General features: G+C 36.8%; 1 protein-coding gene across 8 annotated transcripts in view; it reads left to right on the top strand.

The window, feature by feature from the left end:
- The first annotated feature begins 10,886 nt into the window (after positions 1–10,886).
- CDC14B (cell division cycle 14B) overlaps positions 10,887–27,930 on the top strand; it is a 70,807-nt gene continuing 53,763 nt past the window's right edge. For 3 of the 8 annotated variants that reach the window (XM_061163662.1, XM_061163659.1, XM_061163664.1), the window contains exons 1-4: positions 10,893–12,128; positions 13,491–13,581; positions 14,134–14,209; positions 16,106–16,198. In XM_061163662.1, the coding sequence (XP_061019645.1) occupies positions 12,080–12,128; positions 13,491–13,581; positions 14,134–14,209; positions 16,106–16,198 (309 nt within the window). In that variant the 5' untranslated portion in view covers positions 10,893–12,079. Of the gene's footprint in view, positions 12,129–13,490; positions 13,582–14,133; positions 14,210–16,105; positions 16,199–27,930 lie in introns of all 8 variants that reach the window. The other 5 variants (XM_061163658.1, XM_061163656.1, XM_061163661.1 and 2 more) reach the window with 5 other exon arrangements.

Genomic DNA, 27,930 nt, shown 5'->3' on the forward strand with positions numbered 1-27,930 from the left:
GGGCTACAGTCCACGGGGTCGCCAAGAGTCGGACACAACTGAGCAACTTAACTTCCCTTCTTCCTTCCCTTTTGTTGTATATGGCCTTTATTATCATTGAGGTAGGTCCCTCTATGCCCACTTTATGGAGAGTGTTTATCATAAATTAGAGTGTTGAATTTTTAGTAGAAGCTTTTTCTGCATCTGTTGAGATGATCATATGGTTTTTGTACTTCAAGTTGTTAATAGTGTATTGCACTGACCGATTTGCAGATATTGAAAAATCCTTGCATCACTGGGATGAATCCCATTGGATCATGGAGTATGAGCCTTTTATTCTGTTGTTTGATTTGGTTTGTTAGTGTTTTGTTGATAATTTTTGCACTTGTGTACATCAGTGATATTGGGCTGTAATTTTCTCTTTTTTGTGTGGTGTCTTTGACTTGTTTAGGTCAAAGGCATTTTACGAGGTTTCAGGCCTCCTAAAATGAGCTTTGGAGTGTTCCTTCTTCAGCAATTTTTGAAAAGTTTCAGAAGGATGGGTGTTAACTCTTCTCTAAATGTTTGATAAAATTTGCTTGTGGAGCCATCTGGCCCTGGACTTTGTTGTAAGTTTTTTAACCACAGTTTCAATTTCAGCATTTGTGGTTGATCTGTTTGTATTTTCTATTTCTTTCTGGTTCAGCCTTGAAAGATTGTACCTTTCTAAGAATGTGTCCATTTCCTTCTAGGTTAAATAGCCTTTAGATTTATAGAAACATTACAGAGATAGTACAGAGTGTTCCTGTATACTCTTCACCCAGTTTTAGTTTCCTTGAATATTATCATTTGAATTAATTTGCTCAGTTTGCCATAATAAGAAATATGCACTCATTGGCTTAAATGACAGAAATTTATTTTCTCACAGATCTAGAGGTTGGAACTCCAAGAGCAAGGTGCCAGCAAGATTCATTTCTGGTGCCCTCTTGCTGTGGTGACCTCATGTGGCCTTATCTCTGTGCTGTACATTCCTGATTTCTTTTCCTCTTCTTATAAGGGCACCAGTCCTATTGGATTAGGGTCCCACCCTTACAATCTCATTTAACCTTAATTACCTCTTTAAAAGGGCTTTCCTGGTGGCTCAGATGGTAAAGAATCTGAATGCAGTGCAGGCGACCGGGTTTGATCCCAAGGTTGGGACGATTCCCTGGAGAAGGGAATGGCAACCCACTCCGCTATTCTTGCCTAGAGAATTCCACAGACAGAGGAGCCCACTGGACTCCAGTCCATGGCATTGCAAAGAGTCAGACAGGATTGAGTGACTAACACCTCTTAAAAAGCCCAGTCTCTAAAGACAGGCGCACTGAGGACTAGACCTTCAACACATCAGTTTGAGGCAGGGGACACAATTCAGTCCACAGCATCATGCTGTATTACTGCGGGACATTAAGAAACCAATACTGGTTGATATGTTATTGATATACTATTACACATAGTCTAGGCTTTATTCACATTTCCCTAATTTTCCCATCAATGCCTTTTTTCTATTCCAGGATTTAATCTAGGATGCCACATTGTGTTTGGCTGTCATCTCCTTAGCCACCCCTAAGGTTCATGACTGTTTCTCAGCTGTGTTTTACATGACATTGATAGTTTTGATGAATACTGGGCAGGTATTTTTTAGAATGTCCCTCAAACTTTGTGTGATATTGATAGCTTATGGGGAATGATGTCAGATTCATGGTCTCCAAAGAAGAAGATTTAGCTTTGGGACCAGGGACCAGGCTTGATCACTCAGGAGCTTTTGTGTAGCAGAGTTTTATTGAAGTGAAAAAGGAACGAGAAAGCTTCTGACTAGACATCAGAAGGGGTACTGAGAGTGCCCCCATCCACTACTCTTATCAAGGCCTTATATTACTTTTACCAGACCTGCTCCCACAAGATACACCTAAAATTAACAAGATTAGAACTAACAATAGAAAGGTCTTACCAGACACACTCCCACAACATGTATCTTAAGATAACAAGATTAGTCAGAAAACTTTCTTGTTAGGAGAAACATGTCCTGGAGCAAGATACATTGTTATATTGACTAAAACAAAGCAGTGTAGAAAAAAAGTTTGTCTTTTTCTCCTTAAGAGCCCCAGACCTCTTTCTCCTCCTTGGGGACCCTGGACTTCTTATCAGCTTACCTAGGAATTGACTCTCTCAATATTTTCTAATGACTAGACTGGATTTGGGGAATAAAATGCTGCAGAGGAAAAGTGCCCTTCTCATTACATCATACCAGGGGGACATGACATCCACATGATATCATTGGTGAATTACGAACACTTGGTTAAAGTACTGTTGACAGGTTTCTCTGTGAAGTTGCTAATTTTCCGTTTCCATGCCATATTTTTTGGAAGCCAGTCACTAAGTCCAACCCATACTCAAAAAGATGGGGGGAGTTAAGCTCTAACTCTTAGAAGGAAGTATCTACGTATATTATTTGGATTACTTACATAAGGAAGATTTGTCTCTTTTTCATTTTTTCAATAACTTTTATATCAGCTTGTATTCATGTGTGTTTATTTTATACTTTGGGTTATAATCCAGTATTATGTACTTCATTGCTCAAATTGTTCAGCTTTGGCTATTGGGAGTTTTTTCAGGTTGGATCCTGTTTCCCACTCTCCTCCCACCCCCTTCTAAAAATGTTTTAATGGTTTCTTTTATAAATTTATCAAATCATTTTTCTTATAGCTTTTGCATTCTGTGTCTTCGTTTAAGGCTTAAAGATAAATGTCACTTAGGATAAGGCTAGGTTATGACAACCCGGACATCTTAGTGTCATGTAAGGAGTAAAGGTTTATTTTTTGTTCATGATGCGTATCTGTCATTGGTTAAGTAAGAACTGTTATGAATCTTCTTACTTTATGACCCAGGCTGGCAGAGCACAACTACTACACATACAACTTTTTATTGAATATAACATGAAAGCGAAAGTGAAGTTGCTCAGTCGTGTCCAACTTTTTGTGACCCCACAGACTGTAGCGCACCAGGCTCCTCTGTCCACAGGATTCTCCAGGCAAGAGTACCTTAGTGGGTTGCCATTTCCTTTTCCAGAGGATCTTCCTGACCCAAGGATTGAACCCAGGTCTCCTGCATTGTAGGCAGACGCTTTACCGTCTGAGCCACCAGGGAAGAATATCATAATGAAGTCTAATTTATTTTATGAAAGTGAGTGTTAGTTACTCAGTTGTATCCGACTCTTCTGACCTCATGGACTGTAGCCCACCAGGCTCTTCTATTCATGGAGTTCTCCAGGTAAGAATACTAGAGTAGCTAGCCATTCCTTTTTCCAGGGGATCTTCCTGACCCAGAGACTGAACCCTGGTCTCCCGCATCACAGGCAGATTCTTTACCATTTGAGCCATCTTATAATATATACATATATCTATAATGGAGTAGGGCAAGGCAATGCACTCCAGTGTTCTTGCTTGAGAATCCTGTGGACAGAGGAGCCTGACAGGCTATGGTCCATAGGGTCACAAAGAGTCGGACCCGACTTAGAAATGACTTAGCATGCATGCATGCATATCTATAATGTGTGTAGTAATAATTCATACACAGAAATTTGTACAAAGTGAACAACTTGATAGACAGGTTTGTACATCATGGATAAATAACTGGCACATAGATTGAAAAAGAGAACATTAAACCCTAGAATCTATCCCTTTCTGCTCTTTCCTAGTCACTCCCCTTGCAAGGATAAACAGCGTTGTAATTTTTAATTGCCAAAGATTTGTCTGGCTTTGAAATCTATATAAATGTAATCATACTTTATGTACTCTTGTTTGGCTTTTTTCACTGACCAGTATATTTGTGAGAATCATCCATGACATTGTGCATGGTCACAGTTCATTCATTCATTCTTTTTGTTATATAATATTCCATTGTAAGAAAGTACCACAGTGTTTCAGTCCACGGTTTCTGGACATTTAGTTTGTGTTCAGTTTTTGGCTATTATAAATAACGATTCTATGAACCATTGTCCCTTTCTTGGTGAACATGTGTATACATTTTTGCTTAGAAGCGGAATTTTGCCCCCCCTGCCCTAAGTCAGAAGATGTGTGATGTTCACTCCTCATAAATACCAGTTTTCTAAAGTGGTTGTATTCTGATATTATCTTGATAGCTGCTGGTCAGAGGGAGAGGTCTATAGAGGTTTTTGTACCATCAATTAAGTGAACTGACCCAGAAGTGATGTATTTCACCTCTGCTCATTTAATCTCAAAGGAGTAAAGACAATCCTACCATGGCCTGGAATACGGGGAACCAGAACTGTTATGTTCAGCTTTTTAATCCAGGTAGATGTGTGTGTGTGTGTGTGTGTGTGTGTGTGTGTGTGTGAATGTTGTGACAGAGGGAGGCTTTTTTTAGGTAGATGATTTTCTTCAGATTTTTGTTTAAGCAAATACCACAGATTTTAATATGAATTCTTATTGAGATTGTTACATAATTTGTGTTGAATTGTCTTTTAATTTCCCTTTATTGCAAGTTATTTAGAAACAGGTTTTAAATATTTTCAGATTGATAGATTTTTGCTTGTTTTATTGTATTTTCATCAATAAACTTCAAATTTTCTTATACTGTGGTAATCGTATGATCTGTAAATATGATCTTTGCTTTCCTGAATTTGTTGTGATTTCCTTGTAACCTAATATGTGATGACTTTAGTGAATACCCTATTTTTTGAAAATCTTGTGCTCTCTGTTGAAAGTGATTCTCTTTATTTACTAGATCAAGCTTCTAATTCCTTATTTTATGTTTTGGAGGTGTGTTAGCCTATTATTATGACTTTACTAATTTTTCCTGTTTTCACTAGTTTTGTGTTATAGATTTAAAATGTTTAAGATGTGTGATGGTTGTAATCTCTTGGTAGATTATGTAATCGTGAAGCATCTTTGTCTTTATTGCTTTTGGCTGTAAATTCTATATCATCTGTTGTTGATATCGCTTTACCTGCTCTTTTTCCTAGCAACTGTGTAATATATCATTTTCTATCCTTAAGCACTTTCTGTATGGTTTTGTTTTCATTGTCTCTGTTAATATATAGGCTGAGTTTGTATGTGTTTGTTTATTTAGCTGAGTCAGGCATTGGTTGTGGCATGCAAGATCTTCCTTGTGTCATGCGGATCTTTCGTTGCAGCACGTAGGTTCTCCAGTTGCGGTACAGGCCCAGGAGCTGTGTTGCATTGTGCTTTTACATGCTCTATGGCATTGTAGGATCTTAGTTCCCTAACCAGGGATCCAACCCGTGTCCTCTGCATTACAAGGTGGATTCTTAACCACTGGACCACCAGGGAAGTCTCTACGTTGAATTTTTTAAATTCAATTTGAAAAAAAAATTTCAATAGGTGAATTTAAATATTTTGCATGTTTTATTCTTACTGATATGTTTGGAATTATTTTGTTTTCTGATTGCCATGTTTCTTCTTGATGTTTGATGCCTTGATCATGTTCTCTTCGTTTTATTTTTTCACTTGCTCCAGTGACTTGAAAGGTATGAAAACTTTATAATTGTTCTAGTGGCTCCCTTTTTAAAAATTTGTTTATAAAATATTTTAGAAATACAGGTGAATATGGAGACTGACATATTGTTGGGGGAGGATGTCTGGAGCATCTTTAGACAAGATTACTCTTCCCCGTTTTGTTCTGGAGCAGTTGATTGAGGAACATAGGAGTTAAACATAAAAAATTAAATGTATTGTTTCCTTAATTTCTCTGTCTGTTTTTTCATTGTTAGTATATAGGAATGCAAGGGATTTCTGTGTGTTAATTTTATATCCTGCAACTTTACTATATTCATTGATTAGCTCTAGTAATTTTCTGGTAGAATCTTTAGGGTTTTCTATGTAGAGGATCATGTCATCTGCAAACAGTGAGAGTTTTACTTCTTCTTTTCCTATCTGGATTCCTTTTACTTCTTTTTCTGCTCTGATTGCTGTGGCCAGCACTTCCAACACTATGTTGAATAGTAGTGGTGAGAGTGGGCACCCTTGTCTTGTTCCTGATTTCAGGGGAAATGCCTTCAATTTTTCACCATTGAGGGTGATGCTTGCTGTGGGTTTGTCATATATAGCTTTTATTATGTTGAGGTATGTTCCTTCTATTCCTGCTTTTTGGAGAGTTTTAATCATAAATGAGTGTTGAATTTTGTCAAAGACTTTCTCTGCATCTATTGAGATAATCATATGGTTTTTATCTTTCAATTTGTTAATGTGGTGTATTACATTGATTGATTTGCGGATATTAAAGAATCCTTGCATTCCTGGGATAAAGCCCACTTGGTCATGGTGTATGATTTTTTTAATATGTTGTTGGATTCTGTTTGCTAGAATTTTGTTAAGGATTTTTGCATCTATGTTCATCAGTGATATTGGCCTGTAGTTTTCTTTTTTTGTGGCATCTTTGTCTGGTTTTGGAATTAGGGTGATGGTGGCCTCATAGAATGAGTTTGGAAGCTTACCTTCTTCTGGAATTTTCTGGAAGAGTTTGAGTAAGATAGGTGTTAGCTCTTCTCTAAATTTTTGGTAGAATTCAGCTGTGAAGCCATCTGGTCCTGGGCTTTTGTTTGCTGGAAGATTTTTGATGACAGTTTCGATTTCCTTGCTTGTGATGGGTCTGTTAAGATCTTCTATTTCTTCCTGGTTCAGTTTTGGAAAGTTGTACTTTTATAAGAATTTGTCCATTTCATCCAAGTTGTCCATTTTATTGGCATAGAGCTGCTGGTAGTAGTCTCTTATGATCCTTTGTATTTCAGTGTTGTCTGTTGTGATCTCTCCATTTTCATTTCTAATTTTGTTAATTTGGTTTTTCTCTCTTTGTTTCTTAATGAGTCTTGCTAATGGTTTGTCAATTTTGTTTATTTTTTCAAAGAACCAGCTTTTAGCTTTGTTGATTTTTGCTATGGTCTCTTTAGTTTCTTTTGCATTTATTTCTGCCCTGATTTTTAAGATTTCTTTCCTTCTGCTAACTCTGGGGTTCTTCATTTCTTCCTTCTCTAATTGCTTTAGGTGTAGAGTTAGGTTATTTAATTGGTTTTTTTCCTGTTTCTTGATGTAAGCCTGTAATGCTATGAACCTTCCCCTTAGCACTGCTTTTACAGTGTCCCATAGGTTTTGGGTTGTTGTGTTTTCATTTTCATTCATTTCTATACATATTTTGATTTCTTTTTTGATTTCTTCTATGATTTGTTGGTTATTCAGAAGCGTGTTATTTAGCCTCCATATGTTTGAAGTTTTAACAATTTTTTCCCTGTAATTGAGATCTAATCTTACTGCACTGTGGTCAGAAAAGATGACTGGAATGATTTCAATTTTTTTGAATTTTCCAAGACCAGATTTATGGCCCAGGATGTGATCTATTCTGGAGAAGGTTCCGTGTGCACTTGAGAAAAAGGTGAAGTTGATTGTTTTGGGGTGAAATGTCCTATAGATATCAATTAGGTCTAGCTGGTCCATTGTGTCATTTAAGGTTTGTGTTTCCTTGTTAATTTTCTGTTTAGTTGATCTATCCATAGTTGTGAGTGGGGTATTAAAATCTCCCACTATTATTGTGTTACTATTAATTTCCTCTTTCATACTCGTTAGCGTTTGCCGTACATATTGCGGTGCTCCTATGTTGGGTGCATATATATTTATAATTGTTATATCTTCTTTTTTGATTGATCCTTTGATCATTATGTAGTGTCCTTCTTTGTCTCTTTTCACTTCCTTTATTTGAAAGTCTATTTTATCTGATATGAGTATTGCGACTCCTGCTTTCTTTTGGTCTCCGTTTGCATGAAATATTTTTTTCCAGCCCTTCACTTTTAGTCTGTATGTGTCTCTTGTTTTGAGGTGGGTCTCTTGTAGACAGCATATATAGGGGTCTTGTTTTTGTATCCATTCAGCCAATCTTTGTCTTTTGGTTGGGGCATTCAACCCATTTACATTTAGGGTAATTATTGACAGGTGTGGTCCCGTTGCCATTTACTTTGTTGTTTTGGGTTCACGTTTATACAACCTTTCTGCATTTCCTGTCTAGAGAAGATCCTTTAGCATTTGTTGAAGAGCTGGTTTGGTGGTGCTGAATTCTCTCAGCTTTTGCTTATCTGTAAAGCTTTTGAATTCTCCTTCATATCTGAATGAGATCCTTGCTGGATACAGTAATCTAGGTTGTAGGTTATTCTCTTTCATTACTTTCAGTACGTCCTGCCATTCCCTTCTGGCCTGGAGGGTTTCTATTGATAGATCAGCTGTTATCCTTATGGGAATCCCTTTGTGTGTTATTTGTTGTTTTTCCCTTGCTGCTTTTAATATTTGTTCTTTGTGTTTGATCTTTGTTAATTTGATTAATATGTGTCTTGGGGTGTTTCGCCTTGGGTTTATCCTGTTTGGGACTCTCTGGGTTTCTTGGATTTGGGTGGCTATTTCCTTCCCCATTTTAGGGAAGTTTTCAGCTATTATCTCCTCGAGTATTTTCTCATGGCCTTTCTACCCACAGCAAGCATCACCCTCAATGGTGAAAAATTGAAGGCATTTCCCCTGAAATCAGGAACAAGACAAGAGTGCCCACTCTCACCACTACTATTCAACATAGTGTTGGAAGTTCTGGCCACAGCAATCAGAGCAGAAAAAGAAGTAAAAGGAATCCAGATAGGAAAAGAAGAAGTAAAACTCTCACTGTTTGCAGATGACATGATCCTCTACATAGAAAACCCTAAAGACTCTACCAGAAAATTACTAGAGCTAATCAATGAATATAGTAAAGTGGCAGGATATAAAATTAACACACAGAAATCCCTTGCATTCCTATATACTAACAATGAAAAAACAGACAGAGAAATTAAGGAAACAATACCATTCACCATTGCAACAAAAAGAATAAAATACTTAGGAGTATATCTACCTAAAGAAACAAAGGACCTATACATAGAAAACTATAAAACACTGATGAAAGAAATCAAAGAGGACACAAACAGATGGAGAAACATACCGTGTTCATGGATTGGAAGAATTAATATTGTCAAAATGGCTATTCTACCCAAAGCAGTCTATAGATTCAATGCAATCCCTATCAAGCTACCAACGGTATTTTTCACAGAACTAGACCAAAGAATTTCACAATTTGTATGGAAATACAAAAAACCTCGAATAGCCAAAGTAATCTTGAGAAAGAAGAATGGAGCTGGAGGAATCAACCTGCCTGACTTCAGACTCTACTACAAAGCCACAGTCATCAAGACAGTATGGTACTGGCACAAAGACAGAAATATAGATCAATGGAACAGAATAGAAAGCCCAGAGATAAATCCACGAACCTATGGACACCTTATCTTTGACAAAGGAGGCAAGGATATACAATGGAAAAAAGACAACCTCTTTAACAAGTGGTGCTGGGAAAACTGGTCAACCACTTGTAAAAGAATGAAACTAGAACACTTTCTAACACCATACACAAAAATAAACTCAAAATGGATTAAAGATCTAATTGTAAGACCAGAAACTATAAAACTCCTAGAGGAGAACATAGGCAAAACACTCTCCGACATAAATCAAAGCAAGATCCTCTATGACCCACCTCCCAGAATATTGGAAATAAAAGCAAAACTAAACAAATGGGACCTAATGAAACTTAAAAGCTTTTGCACTACAAAGGAAACTATAAGTAAGGTGAAAAGACAGCCCTCAGATTGGGAGAAAATAATAGCAAATGAAGAAACAGACAAAGGATTAATCTCAAAAATATACAAGCAACTCCTGCAGCTCAATTCCAGAAAAATAAATGACCCAATCAAAAAATGGGCCAAAGAACTAAACAGACATTTCTCCAAAGAAGACATACAGATGGCTAACAAACACATGAAAAGATGCTCAACATCACTCATTATTAGAGAAATGCAAATCAAAACCACAATGAGGTACCATTACACGCCAGTCAGGATGGCTGCTATCCAAAAGTCTACAAGCAATAAATGCTGGAGAGGGTGTGGAGAAAAGGGAACCCTCTTACACTGTTGGTGGGAATGCAAACTAGTACAGCCGCTATGGAAAACAGTGTGGAGATTTCTTAAAAAACTGGAACTAGAACTGCCATATGACCCAGCAATCCCACTTCTGGGCATACACACTGAGGAAACCAGATCTGAAAGAGACACGTGCACCCCAATGTTTATCGCAGCACTGTTTATAATAGCCAGGACATGGAAGCAACCTAGATGCCCATCAGCAGATGAATGGATAAGGAAGCTGTGGTACATATACACCATGGAATATTACTCAGCCATTAAAAAGAATTCATTTGAACCAGTCCTAATGAGATGGATGAAGCTGGAGCCCCTTATACAGAGTGAAGTAAGCCAGAAAGATAAAGAACATTACAGCATACTGACACATGTATATGGAATTTAGAAAGGTGATAACGATAACCTTATATGCAGAACAGAAAAAGAGACACAGAAATACAGAACAGACTTTTGAACTTTGTGGGAGAATGTGAGGGTGGGATATTTCAAAAGAACAGCATGTATACTATCTATGGTGAAACAGATCACCAGCCCAGGTGGGATGCACGAGACAAGTGCTCCGGCCTGGTGCACTGGGAAGACCCAGAGGAATCGGGTGGAGAGGGAGGTGGGAGGGGGGATCGGGATTGGGAATACATGTAAATCCATGGCTGATTCATATCAATGTATGACAAAACCCACTGGAAAAAAAAAATAATAATAATAATAAAAACAAAGAAAATAATTTAATTTTAAAAATTTTTATTTATTCCAATTTATATAGCTGATTAGAAATATAATCAAGTTTTATACTATAACCAAGTATGTAATAAAGTTTTATTTTTATATTAAAAATATAAAAAAAAATAATTGAGTGTTTTGTTTTTTATACTTAAAAACATCTGGTCTGTCTGGAAGTTTAGAATAAGGTAAGGAGATAATGTAGGTTTAATTTTGAGGCAAAGATGTATATATTGTGATATATAACGTGTATATTCTATTGAGATGACAAATAAAAGTGTAATTCTTGGGAAAGAGTAGTTACTGTATTGCTTGTTCTTTTTAAGGGAGAGTCATTAGAAACATTTTTCACGGATTATTAAAATAACTCTTTTCTGTAGCAAACCTAGAATACAGAAGGAAATAAAAATCCCCCATAATCCCACTACCATATTATATATAACAAAATTAGGACCTTATTCATACGTAACTTACTTTTGTTTTCACTGGAAACTAACATAGGTTTAGTCATGGAGACTAACATAAGTTAGTCTCTGGAGACTAACATAGGTTTAGAAAATTCTTAAATTGTCCTTTAGCATCGCGTCAGAATTCCTGTTTTTTACCATCCAAATAGTTTTCTGAGGAGAAATCTAAGGCCTTTCAGAGAATGAATGGCCTCTGCTTTAGGCGTACCTTTAAATTTTGAAGTTTTGAAAAGGCCCCTTTAAAAGCAGACACCAGCCGTCAGGCGAGCCACAAGCGAGTCTCCACCCCAGAGTGGAGGGAGCTCCAGGCCCGCGGGGTCCTCGAGGGCGGGCGCCGACCTCTCGGTGCGGCCTGGCTGTAGCGTCCCCTGGTGGCGGCGGCGAGGACGGCCGAGCAGAAGGTTGGGGGTCAGATCCACCGCCAAGCCCTTCTCTTCCGAGAAATCCTTTTAATCGGTTTGGGAGCCGCTTTCTTAACCAGGCCCGCGTTTGCCTCTGTGACCTTCTGCTGCACCTCCCGACTTTGAGTAGAGACTTGCGGCGCTGGAGGGGCCTGGGCGCTGCAGACGACCGACCGCCGAGTGGCCCCGAGGCGGGGCGAAACTCAGCCCGGGCGGCTGGGGCCGGTTTCCGCACCCGTCCCTCACCACCCAGCGTCTGGGGCGCTTGCGAAGTTTCTAACTTCCGGGGTTGGTTCTCCTGAGCTTGCGGTGGGGTGGCCGGCCGAGGGGCGTCGCTGTGCCGAGTGTTTGGGCGCGGCCCTTTAAACTTTTTTGCTCTTTAAACTTCGGGGGTGTGGTCGCGGCCCTCCTCTCTCCGCGAGTTGCTCCCTGGCCGCCCGGTACTTCCCTCCGCCCCGCCTTCCAGATGCAGTGGAGTCATGAGCCGGGAGGGTGCAGGGACCCCTTTGGTGGCCGAGGTGATCAAAGGTGAGTGCGGAGGGCGCGCCTCTGGGACACCCCCTGTTTAGAGGGCATCGGGCAGTGCCCAGGGGTCGAGGAACCCCTATTGCTGCTCAGGACGCGCCTTTAAACTTTGGGACCAGGGCCGAGGCTGTCTCGTGGGCGTGGGTGGCCTCCCGGGACTCCTAGTGCTCAGACGTGGTCCTGCTTTGGGGGTGAATCCGCATTGACGTGTGCACTTGGGACCCTTGTGTCCTTACACCATGGCGCGTAGGCTTGCCACCTCGGAGCAAAATCCCTGGTCGCTGTGCATGGGGATCAAGGGTCATTTGTGGTTGAAAAGGAGTAAGCTCCGTCATCTGTTTGAGTGTTTGTGGTTGCAAGACGTTTTAGTTGACGCATTCACAGGAAAAATATAGCAATTGTGTGCACTGAATTGTAAGCAAAAATTGCTTTAATTACTATTTGGGGAAAGGATGCCAGCTGGCATCTGTTGTTTCTTAACTATTTGAGGGGTTGCACTTGATTTTGCCATAATTTGAATGTAAGTATTAGCACTACTCTTGGTATTACTACTACTGGTTATTGCGGCATCCGGCTTCCCCAAGGATTTTTGGGCAACTCTTTTTGGGGTGGGGCGGGAAAGGAAGGGTGGAGCCTCCTAGCATTACTCTGTTAACATTCTTGCTAAACCTCACAGCAGCCTAACTTCATTTGTGCAATGCAGGTTCATCTCATACACATCGTACAGAAAACTTTCATTGCCTCTGTTATAATGGTAATTTGTCTGATTGTAAAAATCACTACAGAGGTAGTGATTCTGGATCAAAAAAAAGTGACCCACAAGAACACTGGATAAACAGGATTTGTTTTGTGTTCTATAGCCATAAACATTAATTTTGAAGCAATTTTGAGAGCGTTGTCTTTCTGCTTAAAACATAGCTTCTTATTGAAATAACTTTTTAGGATGTCTTGAAAATATAGCGAAATGTAGGGAGAATCATCAAGGCTGGTGGTCTAGCCATGAAATGCCTGCTGCCTTGCTGAAATTTTTTAATCTAGAATAGCTAACATTTTGCGATGAGAGGTTCATCCAAAAATTAAGTTGTATCACTATGTGAAAAATTGAGTTGAGTTGTATCAACTCAAGAAGAGTTGCTTACTCTTCTTGAAACTAATATTGAAGGCAACTTCTCCGTTTTAAAAATTGCTTATTTATTATTACCCACCAAAATAGAATATTTTGAAGTTACCCATTGATACCCTTACCATAGGTAAAACATGCATGGAAAAAAAATTTTTTTACTTCATTTGAAAAGAGTTGCATCATGATATATGAAACGTTTTTAATAATGTGAAGGAAGGAACATTACAATTTTTCCATTTCAGATCGCCTTTGTTTTGCCATTCTCTTCAGCAGACCAAAGAGTTCATCAAATGTACATTATTTCAGCATAGATAATGAACTTGAATATGAAAAGTAAGTATTGCTTTTTAAAAGATTGTTAGTAACTTTTTTTTATTTTGAAAAATCTAAAGGTATGTTTATAAAATTGGAACATTGTAAATCTGTTCATCATTAGTTGCAGGATGCTGATTTTAATCTGGTAATAAAATAGATCCTTAGGAGGGGAAAAATAAAAAAGTGAAAGGATTCTCCTAAATTTAACAATTTACATTTGAAATTCTAATAGTTTACAGTATAATGAAATTTAAACTAGTGTACTAAGTAAGATGATTTTGCCAGTGGAAAAATGTGTGGGAAAATAGCCTTTTTTATTCAGAAAGTATTTTAATGTAATATTTGAGGTTAGATTTAAAGGTGGTGTAGCGCTTATCATGTTTTTTATTAGTCATCTTTTATCACAGTATTTCTTCTATTGGTAAGGCAGTAACCTTTAAGTTATATGACCTATAATAACTTGGTGTGTACTTTCTTCCTTTATTTTGATCTCATAGCTACAAAAAGGCAGTTAGTTATATGCAAAGCATCTGGAACACACATACACATTTTTGTGTTTCATTTTTGCAGCTTCTACGCAGATTTTGGACCACTTAATCTAGCAATGGTTTACAGATATTGCTGCAAGATAAATAAGAAATTAAAGGTAAAGTACTTTTTACTGAGGTTTCACTTAAGTAATCATTATTAGCCTGATGTTGTGGGGAGGAGGGGGAATCTATTTTTAAAAAGGCAATGTCAAGTTTTTCACTCCAGTTGTGTTTGGGACATACATGTGGTTTATTGTTTTATGAAGTCATAATGTATCTCTTTATTTTTCTAGAGTTTTGATGGAATGGTTTAAGTTTGGGTCATTCGATTCTGGTTTGGATTGGTGATGTTTAGATACTTGAAAAGCCAAAGTGGAAGTTGTTAATAAAGTGAATCTCTTACTGTCTGAGCTAATAGAACTGATACCTAACAAGAGAAGCTTTCCTTCCTTTGGTCACTGTTCTTTCTCCCTTCACTGTGATAGGGAATGTTAGGAGACTAAGAGAAATCAGTTCATCTTACTTTATTATACCTTGGCTCTCTCATGACATTTTACTGCTTGTGACTCTTCACCTTGACCCTTTACACATATGATTAAGGAGTTGGGAAACAGGAGCAAACAGCATATATTTAAGGTTGTATCACTAAAGTATAAGAGTGTATTACTGTTGGTTTGAACTTAGATGTTATTCATTTATTTTTTTTTTAAAAACTTTGAATTATTAGTTATATAAAATAAAAAGTTTATAAACTGCTAGCAATTCCAAGAGTCACAAGTAGAAATTCTCAAGTAGAAATACTGGATTTGGGGCAGGTACTTTTTAAAACAAGTTTATTCAGTTGATTATTTATTAGACTACTACACAGAAATAAAACTAAAAGTTATATTACATTGAAAATTAATTAGTGAGTAAGGCAGATGTTTCCTTCCTTGAACATCAGGCTTAAAATTCCACATCAGAAATACTTGGCCATCTAAGGACTTCTATCCTTTGGGTCAATGAAGATTACATTCATCCTTTTTTCAAAATTAAAAAGTCATTAATATTTCCTAGAACAACTTGTAGAGTATTGACCATCCAACCTGATTGAAACTTTGATTCCTGTTCAATTAATAGTGATAAAATGTGTTGAGAATTTATAGTAAGAGTGTCTTATGCTTATGTTGCTTGAGGGCTGGTTGGGTGGTTTTTTTTTTTTTTAAATCAACTTGGATCTCTTACTCTGTGTAAACAACTAAAGGAAAATTCATCATGTACACGTTCATCACTGAAATACCCAAACACTGGCTCACAGAAGTGAAGGAATACTGTGCTTATTCAGCTGAATATGTCCTATTTCTTACCCTTAACTGAAATATTTCAGCTCAAGTTAGTGAAGTACATGTAAGGAAGTACTAACAAATCATGTTGTTCCTTTGATTTTACTTTCTATATCCTTTTTATTTTTAACTTGATCAAGAACAGAACATTAGCAACACCCCGGGAACAGCCCGTTAACACTCTCCTGGTTATCTCTGTACCACCCTCCTCACTCCACTCCTCCCTACCCCATTCACTATCCTGGTTTCTAACAGAATGAATTATTTTACCTATTTTTGTACCCTTTTAATTTAAGAGTTTCAGGCATAGATTTTTTTAAAAAATCAGACAATAGGGAAAGGAAAGATCTCTTTTACTGCCTTTTCCAGCTTTTATGTATTCTTTCAGAGATAGTCTATACTTAGAAAGTGTATCTGTTTGTATCTCCTCTTTTTAAAAAAATTGAAGTGTGGTTGATTTATGATATATTAGTTTCAGGTATCTCCTCTCCCACTCTTTAATTGTACATTTGTTCTATTCCAAGAATATGTCTTTTATGGGAATGTACATGGTATTTTTGAGTATCAATTTAAAAAGTCTTTCTGAATCCTTCAACATGTGAGATCCAGAATTTATTTTAATCACAAAATAAAGTTTTCAAAAACTTGAAATTAGAAAGAAAATACTAACAACTGTTTATTTTTATGCAGTCCATTACAATGATGAGGAAGAAAATTATACATTTTACTGGCCCTGATCAGAGAAAACAAGCAAATGCTGCTTTCCTTGTTGGATGTTATATGGTAAGTATTTAACTGCTTTTCTAATATATTAGTGAAAATATGTACAACAGTGGTACTGGTAGTTGGCATTTTGATATTACTTTTTTCTAAGACATCTTGATCTCTTGCCAGAAAGAAGATCTTTTGCTTTATAAAAATTGACCAAGTGGGAAAATGTATGGAGAGGGTAAGGGGTATATGGGAGATGTCTAACCTACTCAGTTTTGCTGTTCTGAACCGGAAACTGCTTTTTAAAAAGTCTATTTTTTTAAAAAAATCAACTAGTGTGAATACCTTTTTAAGCATTATGGCACTTAAGTTTAGAAAATAATGACCCAAAGCTGTGTTTCTATTAAGTCATGATACATGTAGCAAAGTTATGAAAGTAGAGTCAGGATTTCAATTGATTTATAAAAACAAAACCAAAATACATAAAAAGTGTATCACATGTGGTTAGAGTTCTTTATAATTTGAGTACAGGCAATATTTCCCCAACTGAGGTATGATTCTGAACATGTCAAAAAGCATATAGCAGACAGATATGGCATGTCAGTATTTTAGGAAAATGATAACATAACTGTGTAGATTATATATAGCATTGAGTTGGGTGGTCTGTTTAGGTCATTGGAAGATTATTTTGGAATAGCCAGTATTTCATGAGTTATGAATTTCATTTATTTGTAAATATCATGGAAAGTATTTGGTTATTTAGAGTCAGGTTTTGTTTAGTAGTTAGTGCATTCGTCTCTAGGAGTACCTAAGTAACAGATTTCCCTAAATAAGCCGAGAGGTCCTTCTGGAGTGGTGTTCTTCATGTTTTTGGTGGTGTGGAACCTAGCTGCTCTACTAAGTGGGGAAAAATATCAAGTAGTTATTCTAGATAAAAAAGCGTTGGTGCTGGAGTTCTTGAGGTAAGTTGTTTCTTCCCCCCAGGTTCCTTTTGTCATGCTTTCATTTAAAACTATTTTTCTGATGTGTAGTGTGAAAATTTGGAATTTACAGTGATTAGACCAAAAAGCTCATGGTACTTGTTGAAATTGCACCTCAAAATAGTTGAATAGTTTTCTGTGTTTATGGTATATCATTAACAACAATGACTAAGGCCTTTTGGGGGTTTGCATTTGTTTATATTCGCAAAAGTAATCAAGAGAAGCGATTCTGAGATAACTGTTTTATTATCATCTCTGAATGTATGAAACACAGGTTGTAGATTATGTTTCTTAAAATTTGGTTTTTGTAAGCTTACCCAGATAAGGACTTGTCGTCTTTCCTAATGCTTATTGTGCTTAGCAGCAAAACTCCTGAAGGGGCAGTGGTGGTGGCAGGAGGCTATGCAGGATCCCAAGAGAAAGGGAATGAAGGAGGTGGCTGTTTTAAGTGGGATATTTGGCCCCATTACTTGGCTAGTCACTGGGGAGAGGAACACCACAGATTAAACTGTGATAGCTTTCCAGGAAAAAGGACATAGCCAGAATTCTTGGTGTTCATAAAGTATTAAAGGAAACCCTGAAGAAATGGCTTTTGGTGTAACAGTAACAGGAGAAAAATCTGGAATGGCTGAAGTCGTTTCATTTAAGAGAATGTTCTCCTGAGCAGAACACACAGAGCTCTCCTGGACTCCTTTGGGGTCGGTTGGTTGTCTCTCTCTGGTCAGATGAGATGATCTCTAAAATGGTGGGATCAAAAAAAATAAAATGGTGGGATCTGGAGTAAGCCAGATATGGTGACCTCAGTGTGAAAGAATCCCTTAGAGAGTAGCTGCAGGTATGGTGGGAACCAAGGGTTGTCTTAGAAATAAAACACTTCATAATTTTATAAATAAGAAATCTCTCTTTTTAGATTTTTTGCTGTTTTTTTTTTAATAGCTAGTGAAAAAACTAGCTATAGATCAATACCCATTAGCATATTGATTGAAAATGTGTTGGCATACTGGTTCCCAGTTTGGTGTTAGCCTTTTGACTTTGTTTATGGTTGTATTTTGGCATGTAGAAGTTTATTTTTCTACAGCTAATATGTTTTAGATTTAGAAATCCTTCCAGGGTTTTACACTCCCAGGTTAGCACTGTTTTGACTGGTCAGGAAAGGGCCAAGTAAACAGTTCCACTTGAGTTCATTCCTCTGTTCAGTTAGAAGCCAGCTTGGCAGGAGATTCATGGCTCTTGGCTGTAGCAAATGACTTTGTAGCCATGACTGGCTGGCTCAAGTAGGAGATTGGGGCTATAATGATGCTAGGTGGGGAAACAGGCAAAAAACTTCTAAGAAAAGGAGATTTATTAAGAGTAGCAAAGAAGTGTCAAGACATAAGTGTGGATACCCCAAGTAAGTAAGTAAGTAAGTAAGTGGTATAGGTTTGATCTGATTGAAGACTATGGAGTTCTCTGATTAAAGATTTATAGAGATGAGTGAGAATTCCTTAAAAATTGACCTTCAGGTCTGATGACCTTTTCTGGAGTTGTTTGAGGAATTTTGGAGATAATAAGGCTTCTTAATGACCGACTTAGAGGGTGGTGTAGTAATATTAAAACAAAAGCAAAAAGTCTGGAGGAAGTACGGTCAGGAAGAAGTATTCCAAATGGACTGATTCTGTTTAAAAGGACTGACTATCCTTTTATTAAACTCTGGGCCTCTGAAGGGAACCATTCTCCCTTCATCCTTGTATACTCAAAAAGACCTAATAGAGGGTGTGGAGAGAGTCAGAGGATAAAGTTAGTAATTCTGTTTATTTTTTTACCCTAACAACAGAAGCAGTTAGGCTTTACAAATACTTAAAATACTCAAATACTTAAAATAGGATTGACATGTCCGTACTTATATTTAGTCCTTTTGTCAGATGGTCAGGCACCATGTGTGGTGTAAGAAATAAGAACGGCTTGACTTTTCAATGTGTTTCTAACTGTTAAGTTTATGTGGCCTGGTAAATGGATTTGCCAGTTATCTGAAATATTAGATTCTTGGATAACAAATTAGGGTAAAACTAAAAATCTTTTTGTATCATTCACAATAAAAGAGTTGAGGGACATAAAAGAAAACTGAGTTTTGTGTGTGGTTTTTTTTGTTTTTTTTTTTTTGAGAAAAGGATAATTTAATCATAGCATTTTACAAAATGATAAGTTTGCTGCCCTGTTGTGATAAGTCAGTGGCTGTTTCCTAGCCAGATTTTGGGGTGGTGGTACTTTAACCTGTCATTTCAAGTAAGGATGAAATTCTAAGTGGAAAAGTAAATGCTTTTCAAAACAAGTTTACTTTTGTGAGAGCATTTCGAAAAAAAAAGTTTGAAACTTTGTCATTTTGTTATAAAAAATGTGTAAAAAAACCCATGTTCGGACCTTTGAGAAACTTAGAAAAATTTCTTTTAAAAGATACTTTTATCTTTATAGAAGCAGTATATGTTCACCAGTATAATTTTATCACATGACTGTTTTTAGTCAGTGATCTGTGCTTTCATTTCAGTACATGTTTCATCATCTGTATACCCAGATTATATTTGTATTTCTCAATTAATCCAAAATGTCTACACCAATATCTAATTCAGGACCATGGTTTGTTGTGTACTTAAATCTCTCTCACACATGGTCCTTTTTAGCTAACACTGATTTTTTTGTTTGTTAAGAAACCAGATCTAGCTTCTTACAGAAAGTTCCACCTTTTGAATTTCTCTGGTTTCTTCTTTGTGGTTTTATTTTTTGTTGTTGTTCTTTTTCTTTTTTTCCCTCTGTGGTATTTTTTTTTTGTAATATGTTTTTAAACTTATTTCTCCATTATTTGTATTTCCTGTGAACTGAAAGTTGTAACAATAGGTTTGCATTAGTAGCATATGTTTATCAATCAGAAAACATAGAATACCTACATTACCATTAGTGATGCTAAAAATGGCCACTGGATTAAGTGCTAACCATCAAATCTCTTCAATGTATTGTTTTGTCCTTATGATTTAAACATCCTGTGTGGGGTGATTTTGGAACTGTTTGTATATTCAGTTCCCTGTCAACCGTGCATCTTGGTATTTTAAACAGTCGAATATGCTTGATTGAATCAATCATTTTACTGGGGTTTCAGTATAACATTTTTCTAATTATTCATTCTTCTTTCACTTATTAGCTGGCTTACTTTTATGGGAATTAAGCTTTCCCTCATTCATTTGGGACTCTGGTTACCCTGAAACCAATTTTCTTACCAAGAAGGCAGAATGAATAGCCAGTTCCCTTTAATAACTGGTTTTTGAAGTAAAGTATTACATTAATAGCCACAAAACAAAATTTTAAAACCAGCTCTAACAATATTTCAATGGGTTTTTAACTCATTTGCTAAATATTTGAAAAATGTGCAGCACTATTCTAGCATCTATCGATTACCATTTAGGAAATTGGAAATTTACTAACCAAATGTGTACATCATTGCGGAACAGGATTAAAAAACGAGTGTAATCATTCCTGCACTTGCGTTTACATATCATGGTAAATGATATATAATGATATATTGAAGGGATTTGATTGTTGTTTTTCAATCATTAAATCATGTCCAACTCTTTGTCTCCTCATGGACTACAGCACTCTAGGCTTCCCTGTTCTTCACCAGCTCTGAGTCTGCCCAAACTCATGTCTGTTGAGTTGGTGATGCCATCTAACTCACCGTCTGTCTCCCCCTTCTCCTCCTGCCCTCAGTCTTTCCCAATCAGAGTCTTTTCCAGTGAGTCAGCTCTTCGCATTAGGTGGCCACAGGATTAGAGCTTCAGCTTCAGTACCAGTCCTCCAATGAATGTTCAGGGTTGATTTCCTTTAGGATTGACTGGTTTGATCTCCTTGCTGTCCAAGGGACTCTCAAGAGTCCTCCAGCACGGCAATTCGAAAGCATCAATTCTTTAATGCTTGGCCTTCTTATGGTCCAACTTCACATCTGTACATGACTACTAAAAAAAAAACCCATAGGTTTGACTATACGGACCTTTGTCAGCAAAATGATTCTCTGCTTTTTAATACGCTAAGTTATCATAGCTTTTCTTCCAGCGAGCAAGTGTCTTAATTTCATGGCTGCAGTCAGCCTCTGCAGTGATTTTGGAACCCAGGAAGACAAAGTTTGTCACTGTTTCCATTTTTTCCCCCATTTTGGATGCCATGATCTTACTTTTTGAATGTTGAATTTTAAGCCAGCTTTTTCATTCTCCTCTTTCACCTTTATCAAGAGGGCTTCTAGGGATTTGATGGTTAACACCTAATCCAGTGGCCATTTTTAGCACCAATAATGGTAATTTAGGTAGTCTCTTTTCTGATGTGATACAACATACTAATGCACAAGCCTATTGATATAGCTTCCACTTCACAAGAAATACATAGAATGGAGAAACAAATTTTAAAGACTGTCTTTTTCAGTTACCACAGCCATTAAAAATCAAGAATTGAAATAGCTGAACTTGCCCCTAAGCTTTTAAATCAAGATTTTTAAAAATTGAAGTATATCAATCACATTAAAATTTATTAATATTTTAGTGAACAATTTTTAACATAATTACAATATATGATGATTCATTTTAGAAATGTCACCTTTTCTATTTAGTTTTTTATGTGTATACTTTATAATAATGGTGGTATGTTATGACACTAGTAGGAATAAACGTTAATTTCTAGTTGCAAACAGCTCTTTGGAAGAGGCCATTGTAAAGGGTTTAGAGATTTCATTTCAGAAGTTGAAGGATTTAGGTTCAAATTTAGCTTGCTTTTAATTTCAGTCTGGTAGACTATTTGGCACAAATTAAGCATTTACTAAATGTAATTTTCATTTTTTTTTTTTTGTTGTGCCTGCCATTATCACACCTTAAATCTGCTTTTTATATTAAAAAACAAAAATGATACCATTGTATTTTACTGATTATCAGCTTTGGTTATATCTTACTGTCTCAACATTTATATTTTCCTGCACATATACAGTACTTAGCTCTTCCATAGGTTAAATGTACTTTTGATTTTGTTTTTTTTTTTAAATGTACTTTTGAGAACTTGCCTGGGAAATTAACCGTTGTTTCTAACATTTTCTGTAGTTAAAGCATCCTGAGTGTAAAATAAATGACACAAGCAAACTGTTGGTACATAATTTGCCAGTTTGCCCTCTTGTAATGTTTAATAGATTACTTTTTAGAGCTAATTATGATAACATACAGATTCCCTGTTCAAAATGTCATTCTCTATTACTATATTTTTGTTTTAATCAATTTTTATAGCCTTCAGAATGGTTTGCTTGTGAACATTTATACCAAAAATTGTGATACTAATGAAATTCTAGGAATATATTAATTCAGCCATCTGTGAGTAGAATCTTAAATTTCGTTGAATTTGAGCTTGCTTCAACAGTTGTAATAAGAGCTCAGAGGCTTAATTTGTTATTTAATGATGATCTTTTGAACCTGTCATCCATTTTTTCTCAATGATTTAATTATTTTGGACTCAGAAACTCAGTGCTGGGTTAAGGTGGCTGCAAGGTGCAGGGATTAGACGAGAATTTAAGATAAGGCGAGCTGAGGGGAGAGTTTCTGGAAGCAGTGTGTGTGAATCCAGCTCAAGGAACAGCAGTCTAGACAGAGTAACAGAGACTGGAAGACAGAAGCAGGTGGGTCTGCCGAAGTGCTCGTAAACACCTGTCTCTGGGCAAACACCCTTCCTGGGTATCTGTGAAAGGCAGGGCCAACAGCGGCCAGGCAGAGGTAAATAGCAGCCAGGCAGCGGGTAGTGTGAGATGCGCCAGAGCCGCAGAAGGGAGCCAGCATGGTGGTGGAAGAAGCTGGCTGCTGTCACCATCGTTCATCACAACTTTACTTCCCTTTGCACCTTGCTGAGCCTAACTGATATCTCCGCCCTCCGTGAGACTTGCTAGGGGGCTAGCATTTATGATGTTTGCAAATCTGTGAGGCTTCTGTGGAATTTTGGACCCCACTCTTGTTTTAGTACTTGTTTTACACAGTTTCTTATCTATAAATAAGGATTAAGAGTATGATCCAGAGTGAGCAATTAACACCAGAGGTTAAAAAGTAATAGTTTGCCAGCTTTAGGTAACCCACAGAGTATTTATAATTAGTAGTTTGTTTTAGCTGATGTTTAAAAATTAGGTGTTTTTATTTTAAAAATTCAGGATTTTTGCTCTGTCTCAAAAAAAGTCCCTGCTGCTCACATAGAATATATCCATTTACCCTTATAGCCAAGGCAAATTCCTACACATTTATTAGTTGTCTGGCCATGGTAGAGATGTGTTTGCTACACCAAAGTTCCAGTTTCCTTTTATCTATATTGAACATCATTATACCAACCTACTGTACATACAAATAAAAGTAATTTGAGAGGTTAAAACTATTGAAATGTAAGGCCATCTGAGTTTGTTTTTTTTTAGAGTGATTTGGAATTTTTTTTTAACTAGTATTTGTGCAGGAACTCTCACAGTGATTTTCTCTTATTTACTTTTTAAAATCACATAATTTGCTTATTGCAGATAATCTTTTCCTTGTTCACCTTTTTTATTCAGCAGGAATCTTTAAACCTGTTTCCAGTTTGCATTGATTTATGAAAATTGTATGTTAATCTGGATACTGATTTTTTTTAAAAAAGATCAATCAAGTTCTTGGCATTGGAATGACTGTCATCTGGCTGATGTGAAAATAATTAAATACAAGAAACGTTGTGACATTTCTCCATGAGGAATAATTGAATAGTTTACTGGTTTATTGGGCTGACACATTTGTTGTTGGAATTTAAATACCCTTTGTTGTGATTAACTCAGATGACTTGGTTTTTTAAACTCTGCCAAAGGCTTCTCTAAGTATATAGATTAAACTTCAAAATGTTCTGTAGAAGGCTAGAAATGAGAAGTACCTGTCTAAACAACTGTATTTGAGACCTGAGCTGTCAGAATTAAAACTATAAATGATCAAGTTGTGATCTTTTTGTTTCAGTCCACTAATTTATCCATTGCTACTTGAGCCTCTCCCAGTATTGAAACATAGATCAGCAATCCAAAATCAGAAGTTTTCACAGAGGCTGGTTTAAGTAGATGGTAATTGTTTAAATGGGGGCAGTGGAAGCCCTAGAAATGGCTACAGTATTGTTCAGCAAAAAATAAACCAAAAGACCCCACAGTATACAAAAGCATGCTTTTCATGTATCATGAAAAGCACTGCTGACTTCCTAAGTATTTTCTACCCCAATATTTTATTTTTCCAGTGAGATAGCCTTTTGCTCCTTCAGAGACATTGCTTACCCTGGTGAGAGACAGCAGGTTCTCCTTACTTATGTTTCCTATGCCATGGGGCTTCCTTACCATTACATCTCTGTACTTGGCACATTAAAAAAAAAATTTAGCCACTTTCAACAAACTGAAATGATCAGTTGGTAATAGTTTATTGCATTACTTACTGTATTATCTCTTGGTACCGTACTTAGTGACTTAAAACAACAACTGATATTCTCTCTAATGGTTCCTGTGGGGAATGTATTTGAAAGTGGCTAACTTAGGTGTGTCTGCTTCTGGATTCAGCTGGGCTGCAGTTATCTGAAGGCATGACTGGAGTTAGAGGGTCCACTGCTTAGATAACCTGGTTTACATGCCTGGCAGCTAGCATTGGTTGTTGGCAAAGGTCCTCAATTCCTTGTTATGTGGGCTGCCCTCACAAATAACAACTTGATTTACTTTGAGTGAGGAGTCCTAAAGAAAGCACGGTAAAAGCCACAACATATTTATGATCTAGCCTCAGAAGTCACATTCTACCTTTAAATCCATCTGAGCTACCAGGGAAGCCGGTTACTGTTTACAGAGTGGTGACCTGTTCACTAAGAGTGAAAATATCAGGAGATGAATATTGTTGGGGCTGTCTTGGAAGTTAGCTATTACAGTTGTTTAATATCTCGGTGTTTTCTATTTTGGGATAGCAATGTGCAGTTAGAGTGACCATTCTATATATATAGCTTTTCATGAAAATACAACAAAAGAATTTGATAAGCATATAGCTTCCAAATTGCTGGGAATACAGTGATGTGTCATAAAATTGAATTGATCTAGAGTTTACTAATTTGAGAATTTAGGTTAATAGAGGAGCCATTTTAAGGATTCTTCTCAAGAACAAATTAGTGACAATTTTATTTGGGAAGGGCTTTTGACTAGGGAAGTGGGTATAGAATTAAGAATTATATATTGTTAGAAAACAATTCTTTGTTACATATTTAGTCCTTTGGGGCTGCTATAACAAAATACCAGAGACTGGGGAGGCTTATAAATCACAGAAGTTTTTTTCTTATAGTTTTGGAGGCTGAGAGTCCGAGATGGGGCTGACAGCATAGTGCAGTGAGGGCTCTCACGTGGTGGAAAGGCCTAGGGGTCTCTCTGAAGTCCCTTTTATAAGACACTAATCCCATTCTTCAGGGCTTCACTCATGGCTATCTCAAAGGCCACATCTGCTATTAATACTACTATCACTTTTGGGAAGTTAGGTTTTAAACATGAGTTTTAGATAGGACACAGACATTCAGATGATAGCATTATATAACAAACTTACTGTGAATCTGTAAATTTCATTCAGCTTATCTCATTGTACCTAAAGTTTGTGTTTAAAAAATTCATCATTAGGAATTCATGTTTTTCATTTCCATAGGAAAAAATGTTACATTGTTTTTGGGTTCTTTGAATTGAATTTGTATTCACAGTTATTTAAGGTATTAGAGGCTGTTTTTGTTTTGAAAGTTAGAAGGAAATAATATTGCAGTTTTAGTAACTAAAGAAACCAAGGAACTACAGTCTTGAGTTGGAGGAATTATCTTTAACTGATGCTTAAGGAAAATTTTATATAATTTGAGAGAAGGTTGTGTTAGAAATGTATAGGTATGCAAATACATAAGTGAATCAAATCTTATTCTTACCCTCAGTGACCCCCCAAAAAAAATTTATAAGACTTTTTTTCTTAATGTATTAGATAAATATAATGTTGAGTGTGATTATAGATGATTTTGATTAGTTAATTCATGGTAGTTTACAACCTTCTATGAGTCAGTATTGCTGTTCTCGAAGATTTGTCTGAAACTTGATAAGAAAGCATTCCTTTGTTTTTGGGATTGATTGTTCTTTGTGGGTTTATATGCTGCTATAGATAAATATGTGTTAGAAGATTCTGTATAGTTGATCATAGTTCTGTATTATTTTTAGAGTAAATGGGGTAAAATCATTTTTAGAAACAGGGTAAACATTTCCATTTATGAGTCTTAAAATTGATAAAATGCCACCTGGAACCTGACTACTTTTAAGATGTATCCTTCTCTAAGTTTCAGAGATTCTTGCTGGATTTCTTATTTTTATAATTTTTCTTAATCCAGTGATGTTTTTATATCTATACCAATGTGTTTTATCAATTATTTTAGAGTTTCCTAACTATTATAAGTAGATTTAAGTTCAGCGAATTAAGCATCAAATCAGAGTCCATACATGATTTATGCATGTGGAGTTATGGTATAACATAAGACTTGGATTCTCACTTCAGAATGTTCACAGTTTGGTAGAAGAAACAGCTCATTTATATAAATCAAAGTAATGGAGATTTTAAAAATGTGTAATTAAAATTTTTTGTGACTTATTTTTACTAGTCAAAACTCAGAGTGTATTTTATCCCAGAGTAAGCTTTAGAATTGAATTGAATTTGGGTGATGATATGTATGCCACATCTGATGCTTATGGCCTGTCTCACCCCTTATCTCTCCATATGGGTGGAAAATGCCCTGCTGGAAGATTCTGAGTTGGAAAAAGACATACCTTTGGATAGAATGAGGGTCAGAAGTCCTAGGCAAGTTTAACTGGGGCTGTGGTGTGTCTTATTTAAAGGGATACCAGTGGAGCAGGTGAGGAGGAGGAGGAGAGAATGAGACTGGTGAAATACTTCTGCAATACTGGAAATGAGAAAACCATAGAGCAACAGCTATAAACTAAGAGAAAAGGACTGCAGACCTGAAATCATATATTTATAGGGTCCATGAATGTCAGGGTAGAAAACAAGATACTTTAGAAATGCAAAGAGGTCCACCAACTGTGAACCTCACATGCTAAAGAATCTACTTGAAGTATTCTACCAGGTGAAAATTGAAGCATGACGTAGTTCTGAAGATAAAAGAAGCAAATGACAATAGCAAACAAATGAAGTTTTATAGGAAACCTGTACAGTATCGTAAGTTGTTAAATCTAAATGGATGGAGTTAATCAGCGTCTTTGTTCTGTTTTTATGGTCCTCTCATCCGCGTCCCAGTCCTTTCTCTATTGCCATCTCCCACATACTTCTTTACTATCATTTCAGTGTTTTAGAAGGGAGGGGAGGTAAAAGCGCGTGCTTAGTCTAATATTTTGATTTAGAAAATCTGTTCTTAAAATGCTACTTCTGGGTTTCCCTGATGGCTCAGTGGTAAAGAATCCACTTGCCAATGCAGGAGACACGGGTTTGATCCATGATCCCGGAAGATCCCAAATGCCACGGAGCAAGTAAACCTGTGTGCCACAACTATTGAGCCTGTGCCCTGGGGCCCGGGAGCCACAAATACTGTGTCCACATGCCGCAAATACTGAAGCCCACGCACCCTGGAGCCCGTGCTCCACAAGAGAGGTCACCGCAATAAGAAGCCCACACACTGCAACTAGAGAGCAGCCCCAATCTTCACAACTAGAAAAAAGCCCGAACATAGCACTGCAGACCCAGCACAGCCAAAAAAAATTAATGAAAAAAAATTTTTAATGCTATACTTCTCACC

This window comes from Dama dama, chromosome 16, assembly GCF_033118175.1.
Source record: "Dama dama isolate Ldn47 chromosome 16, ASM3311817v1, whole genome shotgun sequence".
Lineage (NCBI taxonomy): Eukaryota > Metazoa > Chordata > Mammalia > Artiodactyla > Cervidae > Dama > Dama dama.